Raw genomic sequence first — 22,148 nt, forward strand, 5'->3', positions numbered from 1 at the left:
CAGATATTATCCATTTTTTTCTATGTTTTGTACCCATTAGCCATCCCCTCTCCCCCCTCCTCCCTCCACTACCCTTTCCAGCCTCTGTAAACATCCTTCTACTCTCTATCTCCATGAGTTCATTATTTTGTTTTATTGATTGATTGATTGAGAGGGAGTTTCGCTCTGTTACCTAGCCTGGAGTGCAATGGCGCGATCTCAGCTTACTGCAACCTCCACCTCCTGGGTTCAAGAGTTTCTCCCACCTCAGTCTCCGGAGTAGCTGGAATTACAGGCGCACGCCACCATACCAGGCTAATTTTTGTATTTTTAGTAGAAACGAGGTTTCACCATGTTGACCAGGCTGGTCTTAAACTCCTGACCTCAAGTGATCTGCCTGCCTCGGCCTCCCAAAGTGTTGGGATTACAGGCATGAGCCACCGTGCCTGGCCGAGTTCATTGTTTTAAGTTTTAAATCCCACAAATAAGTGAGAACATGCAAAGTTTGTCTTTCTGCAAGTGGCTTATTTCACTTAACATAATAACCTCCAGTTCTGTCCATGTTGTTGCAAGTGACAGGATATTATTCTTTTTATGGCAAATAGTACTCTATTGTGTATATATACCACGTTTTCTTTATCCGTTCATCTGTTGATGGGTCCTTGGGTTGCTTCCACATCTTGGCTATTGTGAATAATGCTGCAATAAACATGAGAGTGCAGATATCTCTTTGATATACTGATTTCCTTTCTTTGGGGTATATACCTAGCAGGGGGATTGCTGGATCATACAGTAGCTCTAGTTGTAGTTTTTTCAGGAACCTCCAAATTGTTCTCCATATGGGTTGTATTAATTTACATTCCCACCAATAGTGTATGAGGGTTCCCTTTTCTCCACATCCTTGCCATCATTTGCTATTACCTGTTTTTTGGATAAAAGCCCTTTTTTAAAACTTGAGGGAGATGATATCTCATTGTAGTTTTGATTTTCATTTCTGTAATGATTATTGATGTTGAGCACCTTCTCGTATACTTGTTTGCCATTTGTATGTCTTTTGAGAAAATCTATTCATATCTTGTGCCCATTTTAAAATAGGATTGTTAGATGTTTTTTCTTTTGAGTTGTTTCAGCTCTTGTATTTTCTAGTTATTAATCTCTTGTCAGATGGACAGTTTACAAATATTTTCTCCTAATCTGTGGGTTATCACTTTGTTGATTGTTTCCTTTGCTGTTCAAAATCTTTTTTAACTTGATGTGATCCCATTTGTCTATTTTTGCTTTGGCTGTCTGTGCTTGTAGGGTAATACTCAAGAAATCTTTGCCCAGTTCAATATTCAGGAGTTTCCCAAAATGTTTTCTTGTAGTAGTTTCATAGTTTGAGGTCTTAGATTTATTTAAGTTTTTAATCCATTTTTATTTATGTGTATGGTGAGAGATAGGGATCTATTTTTATTCTTCTGCATATGTATATCCAGTTTGCCCAGCACTAATTATTGAAGAGACTGTGTTTTCCCCAATATATGTTCTTGACATCTTTGTTGAAAGTAAGTTCACTGTAGTATGTAGATTTGTTTTTTGGTTCTCTGTTTTGTTCCATTGGTCTATGTGTCTGCTTTTATGCCAGTACCATGCTGTTCCAGTTACTGTAGCTCTGTAGTATAATTTAAAGTCAGGTAATGTGATTCCTCCAGTTTGTTTTGTTTTGTTTTGTTTTGTTTTGTTTTTGCTCAGGATCGCTTTGGTTATTCCGAGTCCTTTGTGGCTCTGTATACATTTTAGGATTGTTTTTTCTGTTTCTGTAAAGAATGTCATTGGCATTTTGATAGGGATTGCCTTCAATCTGTAGATTGCTTAGGGTAGTATGGACATTTTAACAATATTGATTCTACCAATCCATAAACATGGAATATCTTTCCATTTTCTTGTGTCCTCTTCAGTTACTTTTTATCAGTGTTTTGCAGTTTGCATTGTAGAGAACTTTCACTTCTTTGGTTAATTGCTAGTGATTTATTTGTAGCTATTGTAAGTGGGATTATTTTGTAAATTTCTTTTTCAGATTGTTCACATTTGGCATGTAGAAATGCTGATTGTTGTATGTTGATTTTGTATCCTGCAACCTAGCTGAATTTATCAGTTCTGATAGTTTTTTTGGTGGAGTCTTTAGGCTTTTCTGAATATAAGATCATATGTTCTGCAAACAAGGCTCATTTGACTTTTTCTTTTCCAATGTGGATACCTTTTATTTCCTGTCTGATTGCTCTGGCTAGGACTTCAGTACTTTGTTGAATAAGAGTGATAAAAGTAGGCATCCTTGTCTTGTTCCAAATCTTGGCAGAAAGGCTGTCTGTTTTTCCCTGTTCAGTAAGATGCTAGCTGTGGGTCTATTGTACATGGCTTTTCTTGTGTGGAGGTATTTTCCTTCTATACTCAGTTTTTTGAGAGTTTTTATTACAAAGTAATGTTGAATTTTTATCAAATGTATTTCCAGCATCAATTGAAATGATTGTATTGTTTTTATCCATTATTCTCTTGATATAACATGTCACATTGATTTGTGTATGTTGAGCTGTCCTTGCATACCTGGGATAAATTCCACTTGGTCGTGATAAATGATTTTTTTTAATGTGTTGTTGAATTTGGTTTACTAGTATTTTGTTGAGGATTTTTACATTAGTGTTCACCTGGGATATTGGCCTGTAGGTTTCTTTCCCTTCCCTCCCCTCCCCTTCCCTCCCCTTCCCTCCCCTTCCCTCCCCTCCCCTTCCCTCCCCTCCTCTCCTCTTCCCTTCCCTCCCCTCCCCTCCCCTCCCCTCCCCTCCCCTCCCTTCCCTCTTTCTTGTTTTGCCTTGCCTTTCCTTTCCTTTCCTTTCCTTTCCTTTTCTTTCCTTTCCTTTCCTTTCCTTTCCTTTCCTTTCCTTTCCTTTCCTTTTTCCTTTCCTTTTTCCTTTCCTTTTTCCTTTCCTTTTTCCTTTCCTTTTTCCTTTCTTTTTTCCTTTCCTTTTTCCTTTCCTTTCTTGATGTATGTATTTGGTTTTGGTATCAGAGTAGTACTAGCTTTGTAGAATGAGGTTGAAAGTATTCCTTCCTCCTCTATTCTTCTCAATAGTTGGAGTAGGATTGATATTAGTTCTTCTTTAGATGTTTGGTAAAACATCTAAAATTAAGCAGTGAAGCCATTGGTCCTGGGTTTTTCTTTGCTGGGAGACTTATTACATCTTCAGTCTCATTGCTTGTTACTGGTTTGTTCAGGTTTTGGATTTTTTCATCGTTCAATCTTGTTAGGTTGTATGTGCCTGGGAATTTATCCATTTCTTCAAGATTTTCCAACATATTGGCATATAATTGCTCATAGTAGCCTCTAATGATCCTTTGAATTTCTGTAGTATCAGTCATAATGTCTCCTTTTTCATCTCTGATTTTATTTATTTGAATCTTCTCTCTTTTTTTCTTAGTTCAGCTAAAGATTTGTCAATTTTGTTTATTTTTCCAAAAAACCAACTTATCGTTTTGTTAATCTTTTGTATTCTTCATTTCAATTTTATTTATTTCTGCTTTGATCTTTATTATTTATCTTCTACTAATTTTGGGTTTGGGTTCCTCTTGCTTTTCTAGTTCTTTAAGATGCATTGTTAGATTGTTTATTTGAAGTTTTCCTTTTTTTTATTTATGTGCTTATAATTATGAACTTCACTCTTGGTACTGCTTTCACTGTATCCGTATATTTTTTCATGTTAAGTTTCATTCACAAATATCTTTATTCTACCGTGCTTTTTCTCTTGTCTGGATTTTTAAAAACACTATTTGACAATTGTTTTAGGTGGTGGAAAATTAATTTAGTCAGTGTAGAAAACTTAAGTATCTGTGACCTGCTTTCCTGTTAGAGGCTATGCTTAAAAATGCTTATAACAGTATCAAATTTTCCTTAGCTTTCTTTAATTTTTTTCTCAAACAAGTAAAATGGAGATATTTTTGCTCAAGTTGTCACCAGTTGATTGATATTGAGATAAAGGTAGTAAATTCAATTTGCTAATTCAAAAATACTGGAGATTCTTTATTCACTGTATGATGTGTCATACCAATTAACTTTCCCTGGCTTAGGTCTGTGGCTCACCACTTGTTTTTGTAAATAAAGTTTTGTTTTGCTTTTTTAACATAACTGCACTCATTCATTTACATATGTTCTATGACTGCTTTGACAGTCCAAGAGTAGAGCTGAGTAATTGCAACAGACAGTAGAGCTTTTACACCCTATAAGGCCATATGGCCTCTTATAGAAAAAGCTTGCAAATACATGAGCCACTGCTGATACATGAGTTATTATTGTTATCAGTTATGTGTGTGTGTTGGGGGGCAAAGGGCATTGAGTGTTTTAAGATCTTAATTTCTTTGCATTTCACCTCTCTTCAGGATGCTGTATCCCTGACTATTGGAGTAACATTCTACCTAATGGAGTTTTGGTCAGCAGTCATTGTGAAACTCATCTGTAGAATAAATTTTTATTTATTACCTGATCTTAGGTACATTTGATAATGAGGCAATCATTTATATTCATATTTGGTGATGTGTGATACTCTTAGATAAATCCAAGTAGTTTGAGACATTTTTATATCTTTTCTTATCTCATTTCTAGGTACAAGACATCTGCTTCAGCCATGACTGTCGCTGGGTTGTGGTCAGTACTCTCCGGGGTACTTCCCACGTTTTCCCCATCAACCCTTATGGTGGCCAGCCTTGTGTTCGTACACATATGTCACCACGAGTAGTGAATCGCATGAGCCGTTTCCAGAAAAGTGCTGGACTGGAAGAGATTGAACAAGAACTGACGTCTAAGCAAGGAGGTCGCTGTAGCCCTGTTCCAGGTCTATCAAGCAGCCCTTCTGGGTCACCCTTGCATGGTAATTTTCTGTCTCCACTGTTGTCTTGAATCTTCCTTCCCTTTGTCCTTATTTTTACAGATCTGGGGTAAAACTAAACTTGTTATAGTCTGTTCATATAAAAAGAAGATCTTAGGCTTATATGAAATTCTTAATTATTAAATCATTTAATAAATTGGAGCCAATATAGTAATGATGATCTTTACCATGCTATTTTAACTCCCTGTTTCAATATATAAGGGATATTTGGTATCATATTTATGGAATATAAAACTTGGAACTATTTTTATAACTTCAGGGAACTGAACCTCCTTTTTACTTTTCTCTTTCAGAACACTGTGTTCAATGGGACACTGTAGTTTATTAAGAAGTATTTATTGTTGGAAAGAAATAGTCATGGGTAATGTGTATTTTAGATAGAGCACCATTTGCTTTTTTTTTTTTTTTTTTTTTAAATGGTGTCTTGCACTGTAGCCTGGGCTGGAATGCAATGGCGCAATCTCGGCTAACTGCAACCTCTGCCTCCCAGGTTCAAGTGATTCTCCTGCCTCAGCCTCCTGAGTAGCTGGGATTACAGGTGCCTGCCACCACGACTGGCTGATTTTCTGTATTTTTAGTAGAGATGGGGTTTCACTATGTTGGCGAGGCTGGTCTTGAACTCCTGACCTTGTGATCCGCCCACCTCGGCCTCCCAAAGTTCTGGGGTTACAGGTGCGAGCCCGGCTGCATTTCATTTTAAAATGGGATTGGTGGGATTTCTGCTAGTGTGTCACAGGAAAAACAAACAAAAAATAGTGTATCTCAGTAATTTATCTTAGAGCAAGTAGCTGTGTAACCATCATCCCAATCAATAAATGGAACATTATTGGAATCTCTCTTTTGCATACCTTCTGCATAACATTAAACCACAATTCTCATTTTTATGGCAACCACTTCTTTACTTTTTAAAATAGTTCTACTCCTAAGCATGTGTCCTTAAACACTGTTGTTTCCATTTTATGTAAATGAAATTATAGAGTGTGTATATTTTGATATCTTTGGCTTCTTTAACATATTTGTGAGATTAAGTTTTGTTGTTGCAGGTAGGTTTAGTTCATTTATTTACAGCTCTCATTTATTCCATTGTACTTCTATTTATTTATCCTTTCTACTACTGCTGATGTACATTGCATGGTTTCAGGTTTGGGGATAATATGTATACTAATTTTTGAGTGGAAATTCTTGATCATAACGTAGATGAATCTTAACCTTGATAAATAACACGGGAGTGGTTGTACCATTTCATTCTCACTAGAATGATAGAAAACGTTGGCTTTTCTGGAGCATTGCAGATTTCCCTTGATGGGTGACCATATTAGGTTTTCAAGATTGGGGAATCTTATATAGAGAGATTATGGTTACCACAGAAAGTCATTGTTATTAATTGACCTGAAATTTACATAACATAATGTTCGCCATGTAAACGTGATGGTACATTCATAATGTTGTGCCACCACAACCTCTGTTTACAAAGCATTTTCCTCACTCCAAAAGGAAACCACATATTCTTTAAGCACTTACTCCTCATTCTTCTTTCCCCTAAACCCCTAGCAAACACCACTCTCTGCTTTGTAGATTGTTAAATTTACTTGTTCTGTGTATTTTATATAAATTTAATTATAGAATATATGACCTTTTGTTTCTGCCTTCTTTCATTTAGTATAATGTTTTTGAAGTTTATCCACGTTGTAGTATATATTAACACCTCATTCCTTTTTGTGGGTAAATTATATTCCATCGTAGGAATATAACACAATTGATCCATTCATCCACTGATGTACATTTGGGTTGTTTCTACCTTTTGGTTATTGTGAATAGTCTGTTATGAATATGTGTGTTCACGTATTTGAGTACTTCTTTGTAATTCTTTTGAGTATGTACCTTTCTTAATTTGTTTCAGCTTTTATACTGACCACATTACACATTCTTTTGTAGTATCTGATGAATTCCAGATGTGTGTGTGTGTATATACACACACATACATACTGTAGGAAGCTTTAAGATAGACTGAAAAAATATAGGTAAATGTTATCCTTGGGACTTTTGTAACTCAAAAAACTGGGACCTCTCTACTCCTGAGATCATACTTTATGCTTTTGTTCTATTATTTTTAATGAGAATGATTGTTATTCATGTGTATTTAACTTAACTAGTGACCCATGATATTTAAGGTTGAAAGTTTTTAGAATCAGTCCTAGATGCAAAAGGTCATTGGGAACTAAACATTGAGTATACATGGACATAAAGATGGGAATAGTAGACACTGGGGACTCCTGGAGGAGGAGAGTGGGAGGGGGTGAAGGTTGAAAAACTACCTGTTGGGTACTATGCTCACTACCTGTGTGACAAGATCATTTGTACACCAAACCTCAGCAACATGCCGTTTTACCCATGTAACAAACTTGCACATGTGCCCCCGAACATAAAATAAAAATTGAAAAAACAATGCTTATATTTTTAAAAAATAGAATTTTTATAAAATAAAATTTAGAAAGCTGTGAGATATTGATATTTTCAGCTATTTGTAAGACGTTTTGTTTCAGACTTAACTAGTTACATGTTTTGGTGTTAGTGTTAAAATTGTGTTCTCTATATAGATGTGTAGTATAGGTTCTTTGGGGGCTTTTCTTTTTGTGTTAAATGTTTTTCTTAACATAAAATTTTACCAAAATCTTTTGGCAAAGCGATTCACTGTACACATGGGGCAGCTAGGTCAATAAGAGAAGCCACAGATGTATTAGTAAATTAAGAAGAACTTGTGATCCCTACATTTATATGTCTTCAGAAAATATTCCCTTGAGCTTCTTTTTTGTTCTTATTCTTGCTTCTTTATTTGGCAAACCACATAAGAGGTTTCTGTGTTAGGCTTCGAGCATAATATGCACAAAAGATTATGGTCATTCCTACCCTCATGGATCTTCTATTCCATAGGAAAAGACATATATTAAATGACTGCGAACAAATATCTTTCAATATACTTTTGCTGAAGGTTGCAAAGTTCCAATGAGGGATTTTGTCATTTGTAAAAGGACAGTACTTAAAGAGCAATACTAGATTTCCAAGTCAAAATATACTGTTTTCGCTGAGCTTTATTGCTTTCATGTCTCTCCTCATGTTTTTTGCAGAAATCTCAGAGAGGAGAATCTACACTGTTTGACTATGCTGCTGTACTTAAGATTTCCTTTGGAAAGCAAGGAATTTCAGACAACCTATTCCTCCTGATAGATAACACGTTTTAAAATTTTATTTCCGTCTATTTCTCTGTGTAGTTTTTCTCATTTTTGAAGCATGGACCTTACAGTGATGGTCATTTTTCTTCATGTTTTTTTGTATCTTACATGTCATAACAAAATGGGCATTGTTGTTGGTTAGTTCTAAAAATGATGTATTTACAGTTTGTGTGGGTAAACAGTCTGATGCTGGTCAAAAACAATGTAAACCATTGAACAGGGAGGGATTCATCTTGAAAATGAATCATGTTTTGGCGGTATTACCGTTGTTTGTCTGTGCTCTTTTTAGCCAAGTAAAGGAAACTGTTAAATAACAGTTGATGTAGGGGTATTTCCTTTTTACTCTTTGGACCCAATCCAGTTTAGGTTAGGATTATTTTATCTATTTGCCAATTTTTTTTAACTTTCCAGAGGATGTTTATTTATTTGAAATATATTCTTTATAAATATCTCTTCCATTTCCTATCTTGTTGCCCGAACATCCACTCTGTCTAGTTGAGGAGTTCTTGTGATCCATGAACAGGATAGGAAGAAAATTTACATCTTTATATTCACTATCCTTTAACCAAAAGTAAGCATTTCATTTTTATTATGAACATGGAAAATACATGACAAAAATATTAACCATGCTTGTGAGACTGTTACCAATAGAAAATGCAGAGATACTCATATCACTTTATATCTGAAATATATATCTCGAAGTGCCTTGCATTATTGAATATATTTTAAAATATTGTTTTTACTCATCACTACTGTGAAATTATTATGATTATATAATATTTTAGTATTAATTGATTATATACATTACTGTAACACTTTATTTTTAGTATATTGATTACTGTACTTTAATATAGTTCATTTTCTTTGTAATTATATGTCTTTTCCCCATGCCTTGTAAGTACTATTCTGGGAAATATTCCTCAGGCTTCCCCAGATGGTCCAAAGAGTTTGTGGCACAAAAATGATTAAGAATCCCTGATCATCATTTTTTCCCTCATCTATATCAGTAATCTCTAACAAATTTTTACTATCATAAGCACTTCCTTTGTTAACCATAAATATGATCTGCCAATTTTCTGCTTAAGATCTTTGTGTCTCACCATATTCCTAGAAGGTTAGAAAATGTCCTGTCTTATTTCCAGCTTCTTGTCTAACCATACCTAGATTTCTGTACCCTTCCTTGAATATGCCACATGTATTTATTTTTTGATAACTTTCCATTTGCAGCTTTTCTTTATTTGACACTATTATTACCTCTTTGAATGCCTACTAAGCAAGCTAAAATATTACTGCCTCTCTTAAGCCTTCTTTTGCTTTTTGTAGTCTTTGTCAACCTTGATATTGGTATGTTCTGCATACTTCTATCGTATTATAATATGCAGGTTATTCATTGACATGTCTAGGCTTCCTATTAGATTGACCTCCATGAGCACAAAGTCTTTTTGGTGTTTCTATTTGTATCTTGGCAATTGATATAGATTCTAAGGCTTTATTTATTTTTTGAGATGGGGTCTTGCTCTATCACCCAGGCTGGAGTGCAGTGGTGCCATCTCAGCTCACTACATTCTCCGCTTCCTGGGTTCAAGCAATTTCCCTGCTCAGCCTCCTGAGTAGCTGGGATTATAGGTGCATGCCACCATGCCCAGCTAATTTTTTTTTTTCTTTTCTTTTTTCTTTGCTTTGAGACAGAGTTTTGCTCTGTCTCCCAGGCTGGAGTGCAGTGGCACTATCTTGGCTCACTGCAACCTCCACCTCCCGGGTTCAAGCGATTCTTCTGCTTCAGTCTCCTGAGTAGCTGGGATTACAGGTGCCCACCACCACGCCTGGCTAATTTTTGTACATTTAGTAGAGACAGGGTATCACTATGTTGGCCAGGCTGGTCTCGGACTCCTGACCTCAAGTGATCTGCCCACTTTGGCCTCCCAAAGTGCTGGGATGAGACATGAACCACCATGCCCAGCCGAATTTTTGTATTTTTAGTAGAGACTGGGTTTTGCCATGTTGACTAGGCTAGTCTCAAACTCCTGACCTCAAGTGATCCACCTGCCTTGGCCTCCCAATGTGCTGGGATTACAAGCGTAAGCCACCGCGCCCGACCAGATTCTAAGGCTTTAAACAAGAGTTTTAAAACATCTTTAGAAGTTGTTCTAAGAAGAACAATTTAGATTTAAATAATTACTTGCTAGAATGAAGAGCTTTTTTTTCATAGTAACAACTTAAAAAAATCAACATCTCTAAGATGTAGTCATTTGATCAACAACATTAATTAGTGTTTATTGTGTCCAGGCACTGTTCTGAGTTACAGGAATTTAGCATTGAACAAGAGAGAAACATGTCCGTGTTCCCATGGAGCTACAGAGAAAAGTGAGGGAAGAAGAATAGGGAATGCCTAGGGAGGATTGCAATTTGAAATTAGTATGCTTCCCATAGGCCTTACTGAGATGATGACATCTGAGCAAAGATCTGATGGAAGTAAGAGAGAAATTCGTGTAGAACAGCCTGTGTAAAATCCTGAGGTGGGAGTGTGCCTGGAATGTTCAAGGAATGATAAAGAGACCAGTGTGGCTGAAGCACATGGTGTAAGGTGTATAATAGGTGATGAGATCAGAGAGGTAACGAGGGCAGATCATTGTCAGCCTTTCACGCAGCATGAGATGTGGGACAGGGCGGAGGGGGGCTCTGGAGGGCATTGAGAATAAGAGTGACATGATAATACTGTGTTTTGGCAAGACTAGATTGGAGATCTGTGTTGAGAACACACAGTCTGTACATGGACATGGGTGGAAACTTAGTTGAGACCAGTTAGGAGAGTATTGCAAAAATTCTGGCAAGAAAAGATGAGGTTTGGAGTAAGTTGTTTATAGTGAAGATTGTGAGAAGTCATTGGATTATTGATATATTTTTTATGGTATGGCCATCAGAATTTCTGGTACATTTTATGTAAAGTATGAAAGAAGAGATGAGTCAAGATAACGAGTAAGACTTTTAACCTAAGTGTCGAGAAGGATAGGGTTGGTGTCAGTTGAAATGGAGAATGCTGTGGATAAAGCAGGTTTTGGGATGGGGACAGGATCAGGAATTTTGGACATGTTAAGTTTAATATGATGTCTCTTTGACCTCCTACTGATGTTAAGTAGGTAGTTGGTTATATGAGTCTGGAGTTCAGTGGAAAGCAGTCATTTATATAGGGATAAATGTTTGCAACACATAGATGATAGCTGAAACAAAAACGAGATGAAATTACCTTGTAGGTAAGTGAGTATAAAAAAGAGATGTCCCAGGACTGAGCCCTGGGGCCCTCCGACATTAAGTAGCCAGTGACATACAAAGGAAAACTATATATGAGAAATCCTAGAGGCCAAGTGAATTAATTTTTTTAGAAAGAAGGAAATGATTAATGTGTTAAATTCTACTGATAGATCAATGAAGACAAGAACTGAGAAAAAGACAGAAGGCCATTAAAATTAGTAATGTAGAAGTGTGGCTCCCAACCTTTTTGGCACCAAGGACTCATTTCGTGGAAGACAGTTTTTCCATGGGCCAGTGCTGGGAGGGGTGGGAGGTTTGGGGATGAAATGGTTGCATCTGAGATCAACAGGCATTAGTTAGATTCTCATAAGGAGTGTGCAACCTAGATCCTTGCATGTGCAGTTCACAATAGGGTTTGTGCTCCGATGAGAATCTAATGCTGCTGCTGATCTGATAGGAGGTGAGCTCAGGTGGTAATGCCCACTTGCCAGCCACTTACCTCCTGCTCTGCAGCCCAGTTCCTTACAGGCCACAGACCGGTACCAGTCCACCGCCTAGGAGTTGGGAACCCCTTGTGTAAAAGACATGTATCTTTGATAAGAACACTTTTGGTGGGATGGTAGGTGCCTGGTCCCAGTGGATTTTAGTAAGAATAGGAAAAGACAGTGTTGACAAGTGTTTCAGAGGGCATTAATGTAAGGGGAAGCAGGAAAATGAGGAAAATGTAGAGGGGACAGAGGATGTTGCTTCCTTTTTCATAGGGAAATGGAAGTGACTATTTCTTACCTTTGCCTTTCTCCTCAAAGCTCCGATACCTGCACCCATAGTGAGGATGGGTGCAGGTATCGGAGCTTTGAGGAGAAAGGCAAAGGTAAGAAATAGTCCTCTAGGAGAATAGGCATTCCTTTCACCTGTTAGTAAATTTTTTTTTTGAATGAATAAAGCATATCTTCCATCATTATTTGTGCCCTAAGTAAATTTAATCACATGTCTTTGTTTTCCAGCTTCAATACCATGTTTCTACACCTGAATTACTTTCTCCCTACTTCTTCAGGTACACATTCAACCCCATCTTTCAAGGCCAGCTTGTGATGTACTTTCTCCCTCTAAAAGTAGTGTTGAATTTCATATATTTACTCCTTCTGTAAACCCTTTATCTGTACTGATTGTTTTCCACTTTCTACCTATTATTACTATTTAAAAATTTTTAGATTAAGGGTGTACATGTGCAGATTTGTTACATGGGTATATTGCTTGATGCTGAGGTTTGGACTTCTATTGATTCCATCACCCAAATAGTGAACATAGTACCCAATAGGTAGTTTTTCAACCTCCCCACCCTTTTCCTCTCTGTTTTTGAATCCCTAGTGTCTATTGTTCCAATCTTTGTGTCTGTATGCACCCAACGTTTAGCTCTCCCTTATCAGTGAAAACATGACATTTTTGGTTTTCTGTTTCTATGTTAATTCACTTAGGATAATGACCTCCAGCAGCACCTATGTTGCTGCAAAGGACACGATTTTATTCTTTTTTTTTTTTTTTTTATGGCTGCATAGTATTCCGTGGTACATATGTAGCACATTTAAAAAATCTGATCTACCATTGATGGGCACTTTGGTTGATTGCATGTCTTTGCTATTGTGAATAGAACTGTGATGAACATGTAAGTGCATTTTTTTTTTTTTTTAAGAATGATTTATTTTCTTTTGGGCGTATACCCAGTAGTGGGATTTCTGGGTCAAATGGTAATTCTATTTTTAGTTCTTTGTGGAATCTCCAAATTGCTTTCCACAGGGACTGAACTAGTTTACATTCCCACCAACAGTGTGTAAGTGTTCTATTTTCTCTGCAGCCTCACCAACATCTGTTGTTTTGACTTTTTACTAATAGTCATTCTGACTGGTGTGAGATGGTACCTCATTGTGGCATCTCTCTGATGATTAATGATAAGCATTTTTATATGTTTCTTGGCCATTGTATGTCTTCTTTTGAGAAGTGTCTGTTCATGTCTAAATGCCCCTTTCAATGGGGTCATTTGTTTTTTGCTTGTTGATTTAAGTTTCTTATAGATTCTGGATATTAGTCCTTTGTTCACATACATAGTTTGTAGTATTTTTTCCCATTCTGTAGGTTGTCTGTTTACTCTGTTGATAGTCAGAAGCTCTTTAGTTTAATTAGGTCCCAATTGTCAATTTTTTTGTTGCATTTGCTTTTGAGGGCTTAGTCATAAATTCTTTCCCCAAGCCAGTGTCCAGAAGAGTTTTTCCTGGGTTTTCTTCTAGAATTTTTATAGTTTCAGGTCTTACATTTAGGTCTCTAATCCATCTTGCATTAATTTTTGTATGTAGTGAGAGGTAGGAGCCCAGCTTAATTCTTCTGTATGTATGTAGTTAGCCGGTTTCTCCACATAATTTATTGAATAGTTATATCTTTTCCTCGTTGTTTATTTTTGTCAACTTTGTTGAAGATTATCAGGTGGTTTTAGGAGTGCAGCTTTATTTCAGAGTTCTGTGTTCTTTTTCATTAGTCTATGTGTCTTATTTTTGCACCAGTACTGTCCTGTTTTTGTTACCATAGCCTTGTAGTACAGTTTGAAATGTGATGTCTCAGGTCAGGCGCAATGGCTCACACCTGTAATCCCAGCACTTTGGGAGGCCAAGACGGATGGATCATGAGGTCAGAAGTTCGAGACTATCCTGGCCAACATGGTGAAACCCCGTCTCTACTAAAGATACAAAAAAAATTAGCTGGGCGTGGTGGCGTGCACCTGTAATCTCAGCTACTTGGGAGGCTAAGGCAGGAGAATCACTTGAACCCAGAGCTGAAGGTTGCAGTGAGCTGAGATCACGCCATTGTACTCCAGCCTGGGTGACAGGGCAAGACTCTGTCTCAGAAAAAAGAAAAAAAAAAGAAATGCGATGTCTCAGGCTTTGTTCTTTTGGCTTAGGATTGCTTTGGCTATTTGGGCTCTTTTTTGGTTCCACATGAATTTTAGAATAGTTTTTTCTAATTCTGTGAAATTCTGTAATTTGATAGGAATAGTATTGAATATTTAGATTACTTTGGGTGATAATGGACATTTTAACAATATTGATTCTTCCAATCCATGGGCATGGAATACTTTTCCATTTGTTTGTGTCATGTGTGATTTCTTTCAGCAGTGTTTTGTAGTTGTCCTTGTAGAGGTCTTTCACCTTCTTGCTTAGATGTATTTCTAGGTATTTTATGGGATGTTTTGGTGGCCTTTCTTAAAGGGATTGCATTCTTTATTTGGTTTTCAGCTTGAATATTATTGTTGTATAGAAATGCTTCTGATTTTTGTATGCTGAAACTTTACTGAAGTAATTTATCAGGTTAAGGAGTCTTTGGCAGAATCTTTAGAGTTTTCTAGGTATAGAATCATATTGTTGGTGAAGAGAGATAATTTGATTTCCTCTTTTCCCATTTTGTTGCCCTCAGTTTCTTTCTCTTACCTAATCACTTTAGCTATGACTTCCAGTACTGTGTTGAATAGGAGTGGTGAGAGTAGACATCTTTGTCTTGTTCCAGTTTTTAAGGAGGAATACTTCCAGCTTCTGCCCATTCAGTATGATGTTGGCTATGGGTTTGTTATAGATGGCTCTTACTATTTTGAGTCTACTTTTATTTTTGATACTGTTGATGACTAAGTTAAAACTTCCTTGGTCAGGAAATTAGAGGACCTGGAATCAGACTCCCTGGTGGTAGAATCTATGTTCCATGGTTTCCTAACTCTGTAACCATAGACAAATTATTGATTCTATCTGCACCTTACTTTTCTTTCTGTAAAATTGGAATAATAATATTACCAATCTTATAGAGTAACTATGAGAATCAGAGCCCTTTAAATAGTGTTTGGCACATATCAAATATTCAGTGGAGGATTACTGTAGTTGCTATCATTAGTATCATTATTGATACTGCTATTAATGTGAGAGTCTGTAGCACTGATTCATTTTTCATATTTTTGGTACAGTACCTGTTATCCAGAAAACAGAATAAATAAGTAATTCACTAAATAATGAGTAAATTAAATATAATAATTTTGGACTTATTCTTTAAAGGCTTTTAGAACAATATGGGGCTCAATATTGATCAGTTGAGTTGCTACATTGCTACACCAATATAAAACCAAAAGTGATGGCAGTATTATCATTTTAATTGGTTTTAGCTCATTTTAATTGTATACACCAGGAAATATGGTTTTATAAATTAATACACCTATTCTTGAGCCTTTGCCATTTCTTTATTTTACAAATTAGTTTTCCATTTTAGGTTCAGAAATATAGAGCTCACTGTGTCATGGGACTTTTAAGGAATTTGTTTTCTTCCTGCAATTTCCATTGAGTTAACAAACAGATCTTGGATTCACTTCTGCAGTTCTCTAGAGTTCCTGGAAGTGTCTCCTTTCCTATTAACTTGTTCATCCTCAGAGGGGTAGTCATCTTTGAGTCATAGATTTTGGCATCTGAATTCTAGATTCTGCTTTTTCTAAATGGAAGTGGTTGATGAGACTCGGAGACCTTTGTACAAAGCCTCTCATTTCTTGGACTTGGAGCCTCCATATTTCAGTAAAGTGCTTTTACAAAACTGGAAGTATCACTTTTCTTTTTAGCAACTGCATGAGGCATTCCTTTTACCACTCAGAAACTCTGTTTATAGCTTTCATTTGATGGTTTATTGTAATTTTAACTTTTGTTGATCAGTAGTTTTCTTGATACAGCCCACATCACAATTGTAAATACAAAGCAACCGCACATGTCAGCCTTATATAGTTTCACCTACTTAAGAGAATCAATGATAATGTGATGTTTCTTGACTTTTCTTTCCACATCACTGTTTACTTGTGGATTGAAGTTTCCATGTGCATGTTTTAATTTTTGCCAAGAAAAATCAATCAAGTGCACTGTAGCTCTGCTTTAAATTTTATGCCTCATATGACATAGAGTATATAAATAGTATAAACATGTTAAATGGAGAAAAATCTTGTGGGGGTATATCTTAGTTTAGTACCTGGGTTTTTACTGATTACGTGTACTTTATTGTTTTAACTCAAATGCAGTTTTGTTTTTCATTTGTTGTTTTCAAATTTAAAGTAATCCTGGTGAATTTGCTTTCTCAAGTTCTTTTATCATCTTTTTTAAAAAAATGTTGCCATAACACTATGCTAGTTTTGACATTTACTATTTTCTCAAGACAGAGCAGATGAGTTTGTTAGGGAAAGTGGATAGAAAAGAGTGACCTTGTAATACCTTCCTGAAAACAAGATGCTTTCATTTCAGAATAATTAATGGGAGAAGCTATGAAATGAAGATTGTACAGTTGTTGTTTTTAAATAGGGTTTTAAAGAGAAGTTTTAGGTTCTCAGTAAAATTGAGAGAAAGGTATAGATAGCTTAGTTTTTGAGGGAAATAAAATTACCAGTGGGATATCTTTTAAAGGAAACCCGATATTATATTGCCTCTAAATTATACTTTAAAATTTAGTGCTATGAAAATTAATTTAAAAATAGTTTAAAACCAAATAAACTCTATTTAGACATTTTATCTTTTTGTGTATTTCATTTTGGATATAACACATTTCTTTTCTCTGTAAGTTTGCCTTTAAATAAATGCCAGATAATGTAGTTACCCCTTGAAACTAATCCAGAATTTCTTCTTTGCTTTTTACTGCTTGTGGAAATATTTTTACTTTTCTATGTATTTTTTACATGGGCAAAAATCATAACTCCAGATTTGAAAATAGTTTTATTTTTAAATGGTTAATGAGACATGCCTCTAGAGGGCAATATTTTCTCAACTTTTCTAATTGTAATCAAGGCAACCCTGGCATGAACCCTAAGGTACTAGGGATGTTAATGTCTTATCAGATCTTAAATAGCCTCTCTTCCTTTTTATTATGTTTTCTGTGATTTATTCTTCAACGTCTTCTTAGAAAATTCGACTTTGGAAATATATTACTATCAATTAATGTCCTTTCTGAGTACTACATGCAGATACCCAGTTCCTATGAGTGAATACCATTGATTGAATAGAGGCAAATTTTTTAGTTATATCATTTGAGTATGTGGGGTCATTATGCTAAATTTTTAAATTCTCTATTGTTGCTATTCAGGGACTTGTTATCTGTATACTTTATAATATCAGAGTGATTAAACTTCATTTTTGAGGCATTGAGGCATTATAAGGGCTAATAGTTATCTACTCTTTTCTATTAACATTGATTGGACACTTACTGTTGTTGTTTACTCTTTAAATATAATTTTTATTTTTTATCAAAGAAATACATGCATTTATTATAAAAGTCAAAAATATAATTTTATAATGAAAGAAGGCACTTTTTGTCCTATCCTCCCCACTCTCGCATGTCATTCCCCAGAGGCCTCTTCTTTCAACTCTTCAGTTTTTTTCTCAGTTGGTTTTTTTTGGCCCTTTCCTGGAAATCCTATTACTTGAATAATGTATCTCCTACATTGAGCCCCTAACTGTCTTGTCTATTTTCTATCTTTTTTTTTTTTTAACTTTATGAGAATTTCCCCAACGTATCTTCCAGCTTCTTGTTGCATTTTTATTTCTGCAATCTTTTTAATATGATTTTCTTTGAACATTTCTTTTATTATCATAGCCTTTTCTCATTTTAGATGTGTAATATTTTTACCTCTTTAAGAGATAGTTATAAATTTTGAAGCTTTTTTTGTGCTCCTTTTATTATCTCCATTTCCTCTGAGTTCCTTTTTCAAATTTTTTTGTTTTCTTTATCTTTAATGTCGAAGCAGCAATTTTCTTTCTTTTCCTACTTTCTTTTTTCCTTTCCTTTCCTTTCTTTTCCTTCCTTTTTCTTCTTTCCTTTCCTTTCTTTTCCTTCCTTTTTCTTCTTTCCTTTCTTTTCTTTCTTATCTTCTTTTCTGTCTGTTTTTAAATAGAGACAAGGTTTTGCCATTTTGCACAGTCTAGTCTTGATCTCCTGGGCTCAAGCAATCTGCCTGCCTCAGCCTCCCAAAGTGCTGGGCATTACAGGTGTGAGCCACCAAGCCCATCTGCAGTAGTGGTTTTCAACCCTTAACTGTCCGTTATACTTCAGCTGGATAGATTTGAGAAATACTGAGGCCTAGACTCCATCAGACCGATTGAACCAAAACACTGACCTCAGTGATGAGGAATCCTTGATGGATCATTAACTGATTATTTTTATTTTTAAATTTTATTTTTTGATAATTCATTTTTAATTAATTATTTAATTTTTATTCAGCTAATCAACAAATCAATACAGGAACTGATTGGAAGCTTTTTGAATGTGGGAAGGGCATACCACCTTACAGGTATCAGTGGTCTATCAGATAGGAATGCCATTTTATTATCATACCTCAAATAGTCACTATCCATAGGTCTTTTCACGTACACTGGTCAGTTCTCCCACAAAGAAATTCTTCTATCCTCTGTTTAGGATGGGGTTCGGGTAATGAAGAGTTTCTGGCAATAAACTTAGAAGTTAGCTTTCAAGGAGTTGAAGGAGTTAACATTATTTTTATCTAGTGATTAGAATAACAAAAAGAGGATTTGGAGAACCTGTTTGCATTTGATTATTGTCTTACTTCCCTAGTTAGGAGGACAGTTAAGTCAAAATTCTGGTCTCTTTCCACTGAAATAAAAATATTTCTATGGAAATCTGGAGATGGAATTTTTAGTTGCTGAAGTGAATAAATGTAAAAACTACTTATTCAGATAAAGAAGTGCAAATCAGTAGAACAACAAATTTTGGGAAAAGAAGTGAATGTTCATTTCCTTAGGTACTTATCAAAAGGAAGATCTGAAATATGTGTGTGTATGTATGTGTGTGTGTGTGTGTGTGTGTGTGTTTTAATTTGGAGAAAAATTGGAGAGGGAGAAGAGAATGAGTAGGCTTCTTAGGATTTGTAATAGCCAGAGTTTGAATGATTGACCCATATGAACAGATTTAGAAATTATCAGACTTGAGAGTAACAGACATGAATAGTCCTGAGGTTGAAATCTGAGCAGGAACTAGAAATCTGCTAGTTGATGGTTGTAAACTACAAAAGGACAACAAGACTGGGATCAGGGCTATACCAAGATTATGCATAGAAATAGAAATTATGACGTTCTTACCATGATAAGGTAAATGACATTTTGAATTTGGAGGAGGATGAGAAAAGGAAAAGGATTTAAGGTTCATCGAAAGAGTTATTAACATTGGATGATGTGTTTTTGCAGGTGAGAATATTGAAGCTAGAATGAGGCACAAGAGGGAAATTACTATTTCAGAATGGACCAAGGTGGAATTAACGTGGGCACTGTTGTTGTTGGCTTCAGAAGAAATAGAGCGTTCCATTTTCTGTATTAAGAGCCATCTCTAGTAAAGAATGCTTAATTAATGTTCAATAGTGTTTCACTCTGGTCTAGTTTTGGAGCAGATTGAAATGTGTCTGTATTTGATAAAACCATAGATGAGGGAAAAAATAGCATGACAGTACTGATAAAAGAATATAGTTTTCCGGCAGTGCTCCAGCTGATTAAGAAAGTGTTTCGGCTTCGCAGGGAATTACAGGGAAAGAAGAGTCATTATGTCTCAACTGAGGATTGTGGTGGTATCACTCCTCTTTGTGATTCTTACTGTCAAGGATCTGTTGTAAAAGTAGGTTTTACGTACATAGGTAAAGTCATAGGCATACTTTTGGAAAAGTAAATTTAGAAGAGAAGGGCTTGAACTAGTAGTATTCGTGTGGTGTGCTTAGTTTGATTTTTTTTCTTTCTTTTTCTTTTTTTTTTGGTAAACTGTTCCACAAATAGTTGATAATTTAGGCAGCTAAATGGAGTATTGGTTTCCTGTTTTCATCTTGAGTAAAATATGTAAGCATATTTTGATAGATATTTAAATGTTTTAAAACTGGAAATAAAGTATATGTGAATAGAAAAGGTTTTATCTGCCCTGTTGTCAAAAATGCTGATTTGGCCCTTTCGTACTGTACTCCCATCTTTGTATGGTTGTTATAATCTGTTGCTCTTTCCCATCTGAAGGAAATGCATCTTTGACACTTCTCATGACCTGAGTCATGATGCTGAAATAGAGCCAGAAAATATCCTTAACAGTCATGGGTAAAAAGAAGGAAGGCGTCTGTAGGATGGGGCGGGAGAATAGGGGACTGTGGAGAGAAGAGAGTCTTTGCTCTTTCAGTTTACATCGTTTTGATTGTTAGGAAAGTTACTTACATTTTGTGGCTATACTTTTTATTCAAGAGGAAATACTTTGATTTTATATTAAATTGTTCCTTAAGTGTACATTCTTTAATGTATAGGTATACAAAGTATATAAAGATAAGTTCTGCAAATGTAAAATTAAATAGTTTTGAGTTCTCCAGATCTAAGAAAATACACTTTAAATCTTGCAACTAATTCTATATTTCATCTTATTACAAAGTGTTTATCTCAGAACCAACTTCTGATACTTCTACATCTTGCATGTTTAGCAGTTTAAGTAATAAAGTCACATTTGTTGAAACAAGAAGATAGGATTCCATATTTTTTCCATCTACAGTAAAGAATTTCTGTTTACTCTGTTGATACTGAAAATTCATTGTGAGATAAAGATGGGAGAGTTGAGTATAGAGTATTTTCAAGAAATAATTTAATGAGGTCTTATACTTTGGGGAGCACATTTCACCTCAGACTTGTTCTAAGGGATGTTAGATTATGGAGTTTTAATTCTGGGGATTTTTCATTAGGCTAAAACTCCTCACTTTTGAGAACTTAGTTTCAGTACTATATTCGAATTTGATTCAGAGGAGTGGGAAATTTTGAGGGTGCTTTAATATGATACATTTAGAAATAGGTTGAGGCTTACGGTCAAAGATCTGTTTTTTTTTAATTTTTATTTATACATATGAAGAATTTACTTTCCTCCCTCTCATGTTAAATATAGTCTTTTTACTGTTTTGTTTGATTTTTCATTGTTGAAAGAGTGTCAGATTACAATCCTAATACTTAAAATGAATTAAAAATTGCTAACCCTTCTTAAATATGAAGAGCACCAACTCTTAATAAATTTTCTTCATTCTAAAATCTTGGAGTGCTCTAAGAATAATAAGTAATGAACTTACCACTTTGAGGGAGGATATTTTGTTCATTTAACTTACAAGTTTGGGTTGACTCTGTGATTGAGACTTAATTGCATGAAACTTTTCAGACAGATTTTTTATATTTCAGTAGATTTCCTCACAGCTAGTTCTATTATTTTTCCTTCTGTGTTCTTGCATTTTATAAACATTGTTTCTAACTATTGATTTCATCTTCTTTTCTAGGGTAATTTTTTGCCTCCTAAGTTTTCCATATTCCTTGTTCTAGGCCCACCTTGTTACCTTTTGGAGTAGTGTCGACTATACTTGCTCTACTTAGAATTTTAGCAACAGTAATTATTTCTTTATGACTTTTAATTTTTAGGCATCAAATTTCTAAGTTTATTGGGTTTAGTTTAGCTTTAAGAGAAGAAAAATACTTAAATTTGTATGTTATAGTAACCAGCACATTCAGATAATAATTAACAGGTGATAATGGATTCACAATAGAAAAGGGAAACTACCTAGCAAATTATTTATTGGAGTATTCATACATAAATATATACAGTTTCAGTTCTCCTGAAAGTACACTTTTAATTCTAGTGACATTTAATAAGCCCTAGGCAAAGTTCCATGCAGGCTACTTTGTATGTAGTGGGGAGAAGTGATGACAATATCATTAATAATCTCAAT

The 22,148-nt window shown here is 35.3% G+C and overlaps 1 protein-coding gene across 5 annotated transcripts in view; it reads left to right on the forward strand.

Moving 5' to 3' along the window:
- BCAS3 (BCAS3 microtubule associated cell migration factor) overlaps positions 1 to 22,148 on the forward strand; it is a 710,433-nt gene that overhangs the window by 296,065 nt on the left and 392,220 nt on the right. For all 5 annotated transcript variants that reach the window (XM_008011209.3, XM_037993644.2, XM_008011214.3 and 2 more), the window contains exon 15: positions 4,610 to 4,874. In XM_008011209.3, the coding sequence (XP_008009400.2) occupies positions 4,610 to 4,874 (265 nt within the window). The remainder of the gene's footprint in view (positions 1 to 4,609; positions 4,875 to 22,148) is intronic.

This window comes from Chlorocebus sabaeus, chromosome 16, assembly GCF_047675955.1.
Source record: "Chlorocebus sabaeus isolate Y175 chromosome 16, mChlSab1.0.hap1, whole genome shotgun sequence".
Classification (NCBI taxonomy): Eukaryota; Metazoa; Chordata; class Mammalia; order Primates; family Cercopithecidae; genus Chlorocebus; species Chlorocebus sabaeus.